The sequence below is a fragment of the Urocampus carinirostris genome, chromosome 6 (genome assembly GCF_059441175.1).
Source record: "Urocampus carinirostris isolate Australia breed hairy pipefish chromosome 6, RoL_Ucar_1.0, whole genome shotgun sequence".
Taxonomy (NCBI): Eukaryota; Metazoa; Chordata; class Actinopteri; order Syngnathiformes; family Syngnathidae; genus Urocampus; species Urocampus carinirostris.
The window spans coordinates 38,350,774-38,362,602 of record NC_142354.1 but is presented as its reverse complement, the minus strand read 5'-3'; the positions used below and the strand labels follow the sequence as shown (position 1 = coordinate 38,362,602).

Sequence of the window (11,829 nt, the reverse complement as noted above, 5' to 3'; positions counted from 1 at the left end):
CCCTGCCCACTGCCCAAAGATGGCTGGGATGGGCTCCAGCATACCCGCGACCCTACCGAGGATAAGCGGTACAGATAATGGATGGTGCTATCGGCTCTTGATATGTCTTTTTTCCTCTTTTTTTTCCCACATACCTTTATTGAAATGTAATAAAACGTTATCGTTCATTTATTAAAACAAATTTATTTCATTTGATAATTTAGCTATTTGTAACTTGCTTTTTTGTTACACCTATTTTCACTTAGACCGGAAAGTCTGCTGCTAAGGAATGTGTCGCCCGACGTCGAAACAACAAAAAAGGGCTCGATTGAAGTTCAAATTGTTTATACCTCAAAAAGACTTTGTACCAAACGGTGCCATAAAACACAAGCAATAACAAAACCATGGCCCAAAAATCGTCCTCAAACAAAATTTAAAAAAAGACATCAACAAAAATTACATAATTTACAAAAACACAATCAAAAACAACAAGTTTTATATACATTTGCATATGCCAAAAAATAGTTAACATTTTTTTTGTATTCAAAGAGCAAAAAGATAAGTGAACTGTATTGTTTCAGTCAGTCAGGCTGTTATATACTCTAAACTCCAATTTGTTGGATAAAATACACATACAAAGACATTAAGTGCCATGTTAGTAAAGCAAATGGTCATTACCGTATAAAAACACTTGGCAGCAACATTCCTGATGATCATCAATACGACGTTTTGATCCCCCAAAGCTGCTTGTTTTGTCATTTCCTAACATAACAAAACTTCAAAAAAACACACATCAAGACAAAAAAAAGAAAAAAAAATCTACTTACTGATGGTTGTAAATTTACTTTCTCAACCCTCAGTGTTACTCGGTCGTAAACTAAATCTTCAAGGGGCAATTCAATAAATATTTATTACGGAGAAACTTGTTGTTCAGTAGTTAAAGATAAAAAAATACGGACTGAAAAGTTCAATGACTTAAAGGTTTTGCAATTTTTCAAATCATTAAAAATGTAACCATAACTTCCAAATAAAGTAGGAATTGGCAAATCTGAAAATGTTTTTAATCAAACATCTCTTCAGAGTTGGGTAGGGTTACTTTAACTGGATTACCGTATTTTCTGCACTATAAGGCGCACCTAAAAGCCTTTATTTTTTTCAAAAGCTGACCATGCGCCTTATAATACAGTGCGCCTTATTTATGGATCAACATTAAGTTTTCCAACTAACTTGCAGCCGCCGACTAGATTTTCCCCCAAACGCCAAGTAGTACGCGGTGTATGCTGGGATTTATTTACCGGCGTTTCATTGGCTAACCAATGTGTCAATCCTCATTTGAATCGATCACTACTGGCCAAAGTTATTCGGAGGTCAAGGGGCGGATCCTTTTTATCATTTATAGGCTGGCATTGGCTTAAACGGCAAAACAAAGCCTGCAATTGGCCGAAAAAGATGAATGCGTATAGCACGTGGCTGACGGCATAGAGAAAGCATTTTTTTCTATTCTGTATTCGTAAATATTTTATTCTCCTGTATTTACTGCACTCACGGATATAAGAGGACATTGGCTGCACATTATTATGAACACAACGACTTCGGTGAGCTACTCCGGGTTTTATATTGTCCCTGTTTCTTGTTTCAGACTGAACTCGATGTTTCTGTGATAAGCGGTGCAGATAATGGATGGAATGGAGTGTCTATTTTTAAATTCAACTCAATTCCAAGTGTTTATTGTCATATGCACGGTAAAGTTGCGAGCGAAAAAGAAAATAGAAACTAAGGAATGTGTGGCATTTCTTGAATCCCAAGACTTTAACCTTCCGAATGATGGAACGAAGCATTTGAGTGACATCGTACGGACACCGCATCCGCACGTGTTCTCGACACGTATTTGCGTCTTTGCAAGCTTTGGGAATGTTAAGGGGGTAATAAGTTGGACTGAACTATCTGACTGTTTTGTCGACGTTCCCATTGTAGCGCCTTATAATCCGGTGCGTCTTATGTATGTCAAAAATAGGACCAAAAACGATTTTTTCGGGGTGCGCCCTATAACCCGGTGCGCCTTATAGTGCGGAAAATACGATACTTTCAATTATTTTTGGATAACTCCAATATTAAATATGCTAATAAAAGACAAAAGAAACTAAATATGAATAAATTGATGACTCACAACACGTGGTAAGCTTTCTCTCCTGGCTTTGATCTCCGGCAAAACTAACATCAAATGCGACAGAAACAAAATGAAAAGAAATCCAAACAGCTTGCCAACATCATTTTTGCCGTTCCATGTATTCCGTTACTCCGCAAGCCTGCACAAAATTGAGTCATTTTATTTATATTTAGTTTCTTTTGTCTTTGATTAGCATATTTGGTATTGGAGTAATCCAAAAGTAATTGAAAGTAATCCAGTTAAAGTAACCCTACCCAACCCTGCATCTCTTGCAAATCATTCGAATCAATGGAGGTCAACTTGTATACTAGAACCATAATATTTTAATCTTGGAACACTACTAATCTCAGTGGCTTCTCCCTACAACTACGGTCACTATGCCAACAAAATGGTAAGTTCGGCAGTGTGTAAAAATGAGATGGTGAGGTCCGAGTATGATCAAAAACACGCACCCATGCTAGGAGTCTTTGAGCATGTTGATGCGTGCAAAAATCTTCAGCGCCGGCCCAAGTTTAATGTTCATGGTGCTCATTAGGTGATCCTCCTTCAGCAGAAGCAAAGCTTGGCCGTCAATCTCTTGGGACCGGAACTCATCGGCGATTTCCTGACAGCCTGAGTGGGAAAAAATTAAATAGAAATACATTAAAAAAACGTCTTCTATGTATCACAGTCAAAAGACGCTCAACCACAGCACACCTAGGGTACACTCAAAAAGCCCAGTTATAAAATTCTATCTATCTATCTACCTACCTTGGTCATATCCCTCAAGAGGGGTGACTGACAGCAAGACAAACACATACAATAACAAAGAAAATAAAAGGGAAAAAATAGCAAAAAAAAAACTTTTACTGGTTTACCCCTGCTGCATCAAACGGGTGCCCAGCCCATCCTTAAGAACGCGTCCACAATCCCACTATCCTTTCACAACACCTCTCCACTCCTTTCTATCACCAAAAAGGGCTCTAGATAGATAGATAGATAGATAGATAGATAGATAGATAGATAGATAGATAGATAGATAGATACTTTATTCATCCCCGAAGGGAAATTCACTTTTCCAGCAGCATCCCTGAGCTGAGAACAATCAAAAATAACACGGGAGCTGCTGGAGTGGCTGCCATTCGTGACGGCGCCGGAGAAACGATTCAATTTGAATCATGTACAAACAAACAAACAATTGAATCATATACAAGAAACGATTCAATTTGAATCATGTACAAACAAACAAACAATTGAATCATGTACAAACAAACAAACAAAATAGCTTCCAGTTATAAAATACAGAGAGATACAGAGAGAAAAAAAATGTAGTAAAGCCAGTAAAAAGAAACCCTTTTCCAAGTGAAATTGACTTATTCCACAAGCAGATTATTTCTTATTTTGAAATGACCCTACTACCCTATGGGCCTTACCATAGGAAAAAATAGAAATGCCAATTGGTATATTATCATCTTTGTGCAATTATTGATCAGTCGATATTATGCAACTTTGGGTAAACGATACATAACGGTAGTGACGGGAATCAAACTTGGATGGCGATGGTAAGAGCACCAACCCGAACCACTGGGCCGCAAGGGGTATAGATGACCAATTAAAGGCATAAAGTCGTATCTCATTATCACACTATTTTTTGTCACGGTACTCGTTACAAATGTTAGGGAAATGAAAAACAGAAAGAGGTTCAAATCGGTATGAAATTTTGTATCACTTTATCTTAGCTCGAAATAAGCATTGTAAGTGCTGAATACATGTGGCCATATCTTTTAGGACGAACAATTACTTCCCACAATGCCTTTCTCTTCATTCAGTTTAGAATTTCATGCGCTACTTTAATAGTTTACGTGTTGGCAATACAATTCAGTGTTTCAGTGATTCCCAACCTTTTCTGTACCACAGACTGTTGAATGTCTGACAGTATTTTTAATAATTTCATCAACAACTTCGTACTGCGACTGTGATGATTCAAAAACCTAATGCATTTTATTGTGTTATTTGTCTCCTTAGTGATCTAGTGGATGGAATCTGGGGCTCTCTCCACCACACTCAGCGTTCAGTTCCCCTGGTAACCAATAAATGCATTTGTGATCGGCGCAATATTTCGACCAATCAATCAATGCAAGAATACGGTACCAATTTATATAAGGTGCAACTTACTGTAGACTTTAATATATTACCCTCATAATCCGGTGGACCATACATTTATATATATATATGAGCAAAATACAGTGGAACCTCGGTTTTCGAACGCCTCTCAGTTCGAACAAATCAGAGTCCCACCCAAAATTTCGAAAAATTCTTGCTTCGCTGTTCGGTCAAAAAAAATCGGAGTTTGAACGCCGGTAATGCGCGAGTGCGTACGCTAGGGTGCCATGCTGAGCGGCGTACGGGTGTAGATGGCTCTTTTCGTGACCAACTGTTGTCGCGTGCGGACGTGCTTCGTTTTGCTTTCGCTTTTAATATAGGTGTACGAAGTTTTTTAGCCCCTAATTATGCCTCCGAAGAAAGTCAGTGCAAGCAGAAAAGTTGCTACAGGTGAAAAAAAGAAAAGTAGTGCGTGCAACTATTGCATTTAAGAAAGAAATAATAGCAAAATATGAAGGAGGTGTGCGAGTGTCTGATCTTGCTAGGGAATACAGCATGGCTAAATCTACGATCAGGTAAGAAATCCTATTCACAATTCTTTTCTTTATCCTTTTTATTTTTATTTTTACACGTTCATGTTAGCGTAATCTTTCGTACGGAAGATTAGGATAACGCGAACGTACGATTAGCCTGGGTTAGCTTCGTGTTTACGTTAAACATTCTTGGTAAACAGTCAGGGTGTTGGAACGGACACCAACATTCAGGGTGTTGGAACGCAGCCCCCTTTCCAATGAACCGCTCACCACTTGTTGTGGAGACCCGGGTGCTATATGACTTGTAAACGACCTGATTTTTTTATTTTTACACGTTCATGTTAGCGTAATCTTTCGTATGGAAGATTACGATATCGCTGACGTACGATTAGCCTGGGTTAGCTTTATGTTACATTAAACATTCAAGGTAAACATTCAGGGTGTTGGAACGGATTAAAACGATTTACATTATTTTTAATGATAAAAATGATTTCGGTGATCGAACAAATCGGTTTTCGAACAGGGTTCTGGAACGGATTATGGTCAAGAACCGAGGTTCCACTGTATAACAAATTACTATTGTTTGGGTGGTGCGCCTTACTGTGCTTTAAGTACGGTGATCTTAAGAATTCTAAAGTTTGATTGATAAATTACAACCTAATTGAAAATATCTACAATTTGTTTAAATGCTAAAAGACATTTTTTTCATCACTATGTTGAGAGAGTATATTTAGCAGAGCTTGGGACAATATTGAAGAATTTATTTTTAGCCCTCCTCCATAATTTGCCATAGTTGTTTTTAAATGGACCAATTCCAAGCCAGAAGTCTTGACCAATATAGTTTTTACAGTGCCGATAGCAATCATTGGTCAACGGGGCAAGCAAATAATATTTTAAGCCAGTATTCAAGTGCAGTAAAGTTTAGAAAAAAAAGGTTTGGTCTATTATACCGATAAGAGAATATATTTCTGCTTATTTTTATGAACATTCCATTTTAAGATAAATTTAAACCAGCAGTAGCAATGGCAGCCTGTGACTCTCATCTAATATTTCCTAATTTCACCGCTAGCTACAGAAGAAAATTAAATTAAATTAAACACACCAAAAATACAAGTCAATCCCTTGGTCTTTGTTTGCGATTTATCTCTGTTGCACTCGATTAAAAAGTTTATCCTTACCTGGTAATGAACAGATAAACTCATACACTTCCTCTACATTCCACTTGGTGGGGTCGTTTGCAGAAAGAGACTGACACAAAGCGGCCGTGCCGCTGGGTGCCTCCTGTTCAGAGGATGCCCTGCTTGGTTGCCGCGGGGCTGGGGTTGGAGGCGCTAGGGGTCCCGAACTGGCCGCTGACAGGGGCGAAGGCGGTTCTTCGAAGCTGGACATCTCTGAACATGGGCTGGACTCCTCCTGGCTGAGCTGGGAGGGATGCGGCGAGGACACGGAGCCGCCTTGATTCTGCTGTGGTGACGGCGACATCTTCTGAAAGGGTTGAACAATAAACAAATAAATTGAACGAATGGAATTAACATTATTCAGCTCCACCTAATATAGGGAACCCCTTACCATGAAGAGTAAGTAATGGACAAAAAACAAATAGAGGCAACCATAAATACAAGCAACTCTAGTTATTAGTTAACTTGAAACAAGATGTCTTTCTAGCAAAAATATTGCCTGAGGTAGGAAATTATCTGCATTTTATATAGCGCTTTTCAAGTCAATGACTTCCCAAAGCGCTTTACAATGTGCTCCACATTTCCCAATAGCAGCCTTGCAGCCATGTAAGGCGCTAACCTGCTTATTGGAGGTTCAGTGTCTTACCCAAGGACACTTCGACATGTAACACGGACGAGCCAGGATTTGAACTGGGATCCCTTGATCCCAAGACGAGCGCTCTACCTCCTGAGCTACTGCCGCCCCAGGAGGAGAGAAAATCCAAGCTACAAATTTTACTAGACCCTTCCATTAGAGACCCAGCCAGAGGCAAGATCTGGCCTAAAAAATACAGCTCGACCTGACCCAGGCTCACGAGTATTAAAGCCGAAATAACCCAAGCCCGACCAATATCTTGATTTGCAGGACAAAGCGAAATTTCATATCATATTTGTGAGCACCTGAAGGAGGAGAAGTGATTTGTAATAAAGAAATATAGCCTGTTTTTTGTAAAAAAATAAAAATAAAGACACGTGCAACTTTGGCACCGCATGTATCAATGCAAAAAAGTAAATGCGAATGTTCCATTTTATCTGCGAGCCAGATGTACGTATGAAAAGAACCATGGGTTCCCGGCGTAGATAAAAATGAAATTAAATGAAATGATCTGCATTTATATAGCGCTTTTCAAGTCAATGACTTCCCAAAGTGCTTTACAATGTGCTCCACATTTCCCAATAGCGGCCTTGCAGCCATGTAAGGCGCTAACCTGCTTATTGAGGGTATTAGGGGTTCAGTGTCTTACCTAAAGACACTTCGACATGTAACACGGACAAGCGGGGATTCGAACTGGGATCCCTTGATCCCAAGACGAGCGCTCTACTTCCTGAGCTACTGCCGCCCCATGAAAAAACGGATCCATCAATGGAAATAGAACCTGACGCCAAAAGTGAGAACAGGAGATCAAAACATTGCCCAGACCCAAAAATGATGAAGGAAATATTTCAGTAATTTGAAGCCCGGAGAGGAAACAGATATGTAGTGCCCCGGCTAAAGGTCCGTTTGCAAGCTGTAAAGATTGCACAAGCCAAGAAATATGAAACGTTAACTGGTTCCTGTAAGGTATATTAAATCTAGTTATTTGTAATTTTCTCTATTATCTCTATTATTCACGTCACAAATGGCTCTGATGGAATATACTTGAGTTCATACTATTTTTATTACTTATTCTCTATTTTTCTACTCTTTTATATGATTCTGTTTAAAATATATGCACACTTTCAGTCTTTATTTTGAAGGATACAGGAAAGTCATCTTGGTATGTTTTTACAACTGCTTGACTTCTTCCAAATAAAAACATTCAGGTCACTGGGCCACGGTGAGAGAAAGGGAGTCATTCAATGGAGTGGGTCCGTTTTTCTCCCCGCGGTTACTGGAGGCCTCCTGTTGATATCAAACCTGCATCTTCCTTGACTCTCATATCAGCCAAAGATTAATATCCCAAATTAATCTGTCATTTTGGTGCCGATACGACCCGGAACGTGCCCCAGCAGTCGTCTGACTGAGGAGAAAGAACTTTTCAACATTTTTTTTTTTCAAACAAAGGACCACCTGACTGGTTCTTCTTTTTCTCTCTCCCATCGAGTTTCAGTCAACGACCTGGGAAAACCGTTCTTCGAACAAGGGGAGGCTGATCTGATCAATCAGGTGGGATGCATTTTTGATATTAAGATTAAAAATAATTAAGGAAAGCCATAAAATGAAATAAGAGGTTGACAATTGGGGATTCATTAGCGAATTATTAAATTGGTTCGAGGGTTGTGCCTCACCGAGTCAAATATGATTGTGTATGTCCATATATATGTATGATATATATATATATATATATGTGTGTGTGTGTGATTCATATATTGACGAGCCGATTACCGTGATTCGAGGATTCGCCTCATCGCTAACGGTGTCGATAGCCTGTACGATTGATTACTAGTCTCAATCGAATGAAACTAGAGGAATAGGCCTCGTTTCAGTTGCTGTTAACGGAAAGTTAGACGGCACTTTTATGATATTACTAGAGGAATTTGCCTCGTAAATCAGAGAGAGAAGACAGGCATAAAGTGGTTCGCTTTTGAGATTATATAATCTCTGCAGTCGGCAGAGTCCTCGGTTTGAAATCGTTTTAAAATGAGCAGGCCAAAATAAAATAACCCAGAATAAATACGTGGCTTAAAGAGGGAATTCGGGGAGTATTGTAGGAGTCTGTCTGTGGGCCCCATGTCTGTCTGTGTACGTGATTTATGTATCTGAGCTGTTAGTTACTTTTTGCATGTCCCTAACCCCTCCCGCATTCCTCTGGTGTCCTTTGTCTTATGTGTTGTGTACTGCGCATGCGCTCGCCGGCCCACGGAATTATTCCTGCGTTTTGGAGGGGGGGAGAAAGAGAGGCAGAACAAAGGATTCCTTTACACTCTCCTCTCCTTTTTAAATTGGAAATTGATAATTTAAGAAAGAAGAAGTTAGGTAAAATACAATTTGGTAATTTTACACGGATAAATTAAAAGCAATACCAGGAAATAAAATTAATTAATAGAAAAAAAAAAAAAAAAGGCCATTTTTTTGTTTAAAATTAGCAAGTCAAAGTTTAATAAGATCAGGAATAAGCTATTGAGAGATACTTTTCTTTGTGGTTGACATTTGTTAAAAAAAAAATGGGTCAGGCCCAAAGAAAGATGCTAGCAGAGGACCCAGATGTGAAATTTATGAATAGAATACACCCTGATAGTTCAAAATATTTGGAGAAATGGCTAAAGAAAGGTTTTAATCAAAAACTGAAGGAAATAGAGACAAAGCTCGAATTGAAAACTGAGTTAATTCACAGGAGAAAGGAAAGGGCTAGGAAGGGAAGAGACACAAGTGAGATAGACTCACAGATAGGAATATTACATCTGTGGATTGATCAGAGTAAGAAAAGAAGGATGGATATTGCTAGCAAGGAAGAGAGAAAAATGTTACGCATGAAGATTGAAGCAGAAGAAGAAACTGGGGTGAATGGAGAGATAGTCAGGAACAGAGTGAGGAGAGAACAGGAGCAGAACGAAGCGAGGGTTAGAGAAGAGGAGTATCAACATACTGCTGTCAGCGACAGGCATAAGAGGGATGAGCGAGCAAAAGAAGGAAAAGTTGGGGGTGAAGAAAGAGAAATTGAAAAGCACCACTCTCCAATGGGAGGCCGCACCAGAGGCAAGACTTTTCAAGCAAAGAATGAAGAGATGAGTACATCCGCTCCAAAACAAACGGCGAGGATCAACATAACCACCACAAAACCAGCCAACTTGTACCCCCAACTGCCTGATTCGTCCATACCAACAAATCCTATATATCCAATGATAGCTGTTGCAAATCCAGCTTTTGGAGTTTTGGGCCAAGAAAGACAAATTCACGTTTATCGCCCTTGGACCCAAACTGAGATGAAGGAAGCCTGTGCCTCCATCCCTCCTTTAGAGCAGAACGTGGGAAGATGGACTGAAGCAGTCAGGGAGCTTGTCAACAGCTACAGATTAAATGGCCCAGAAATTTTGACGGTCCTCAGATACCTTTTAGGATACAGGGTAGGACGGGTTATGGGGAACTTCAACCCCCTCGATGCCAACCAAGTCGCACGTCCATATGGAGATGATTTGACTGCGGATTTCACCCAAATTATGGACCGAACAAGAGAAGCTTTCACCAAGCCACCTGATTTTAGCGCTGTCACCCAATGCCGCCAGGAAGCAGGAGAATCAGTCAGGCAATATGTCGAAAGGCTGACAGAGAAAATGAGAAACTGCAGTGGAGTCCAAGAAGCTGAAGCCCCGGATACACCTTTCCAAATCATGCTAAGGTCGGCTTTCCTAGATGGTCTGGAAGACAGCATCGTCAATAATATAAGAAAACATCTGATCACCTGGAGAACAGCCACAATGAGTGATCTAGTGACACACGCCATCCACGCTGAAGATCTGAAGAGGAAGAAGCAAAGCCAGACAGCTGTTTTCACCATAACAACACTACTTGAAGGTCTTTCCGCCGCTGGAAACACCCCATCTGCGCCGATGTATTATGAAGAAGGAAGAAGAGGTCGTGGAAGAGAGAACGGCCGTTTGACCGGAAGATGGAAAAGACGTCCAAAGAAAAACGACAACTGCTACAATTGTGGAAAATATGGACACTTCGCAGATGAGTGCAATTCCAAGCTGAAACCAAGGCATTATCATAAAAATAATAATCCTCAATCATCCGAAGATTGACTAACCGACAGAGAGATAGACAAGGAGGAAGATGAGGAGAACTTTGGTGAGACTAAAGATCTGCTACCAACTCCCATTCTGGATCTCAGTGTATTATTTGGAAATATCTCATCGGTCAATCCTCCTAAAAGACAAGTACAGGTAGGACCAAGAGAAGAACCAGTTGATTTTATAGTAGATTCGGGAGCCCAATCATCTGTGGTTAGAAACCTTCCACCAGGAGTATTATTGGCCAAGTCATCAGTGTTAGTAATTGGAGTAGGAGGAAGACCCGCCAAGAGATATTTCACTAAACCAACGACAGTTGTTGATGAAGATGGAACTGAACACAGAGAAATTCGTTTCGTCTATGTTCCTGAATGTCCAGAAAATCTGTTGGGAAGAGACTTGATAAAAACGCTAGGTTTGACACTAACGGTTAAAGGGGATCACATGGTGGTAAAAAAAGAAGACGAATTCCAGATGCTGATCCTGGAAGGAAGTGGAGCCCCAACAATATTTTACAACCTCAATCCGGTAGTTGCAGGTCCAGCTTCAATTACAACAGATTTAAGATCGCTTCCACTACAGCTGTTTAAGAAAACTACATCGTGGAAACCCCAAACAAAATACCCTTTGCATTGTACAATCAAATGTGCTATAGAGCAACCAAAGCAAGACTTCTTGGAACGTTGGAATAAACTTCAACCAAAAAAGATGACTACAGACAAAGTCTATTGGAGTGACGAATCTGGGTGGATGTTTATCACAGTTCAGCATCCAAGAAACATTGAGCCTCTGAAAAACCACGACTTTCCAGGAGAATTACTTCACATACTGCTGGCAAAACCACATGACATGGAATGGAACCAGCTGAAAAGGATAATCCTCCGAATTCTCATCCTAAGAAACGAACCATGGCAACCACAAGCGGACGGCTCATTTACATGTGACATTCCTGATTTAGGACCAGTCTCTTATACATCACTTAGGTGGACAACAATTTTCATTCCAGACATCCATTTAAGTGAATGACTACAAGAAGTTTTGGAAGGCTACTATCAATCTAGTGACTTCCCGGACATTCCAGAAGCATTGTGGTCAAATTCAAAGACTGATGTGGGGCTGATGACCACAGCAACCGAGGTCA

The 11,829-nt window shown here is 40.0% G+C and overlaps 1 protein-coding gene across 3 annotated transcripts in view; it reads right to left on the bottom strand.

Moving 5' to 3' along the window:
• Positions 1 to 307: 307 nt before the first annotated feature.
• The window catches only part of phc2b (polyhomeotic homolog 2b (Drosophila)), a 57,631-nt gene continuing 46,109 nt past the window's right edge, over positions 308 to 11,829 (bottom strand). For all 3 annotated transcript variants that reach the window (XM_088338955.1, XM_088338954.1, XM_088338953.1), the window contains exons 14-15: positions 5,940 to 6,246; positions 308 to 2,758 (exon numbers count right to left, since the gene is read on the bottom strand). In XM_088338955.1, the coding sequence (XP_088195081.1) occupies positions 2,604 to 2,758; positions 5,940 to 6,246 (462 nt within the window). In that variant the 3' untranslated portion in view covers positions 308 to 2,603. The remainder of the gene's footprint in view (positions 2,759 to 5,939; positions 6,247 to 11,829) is intronic.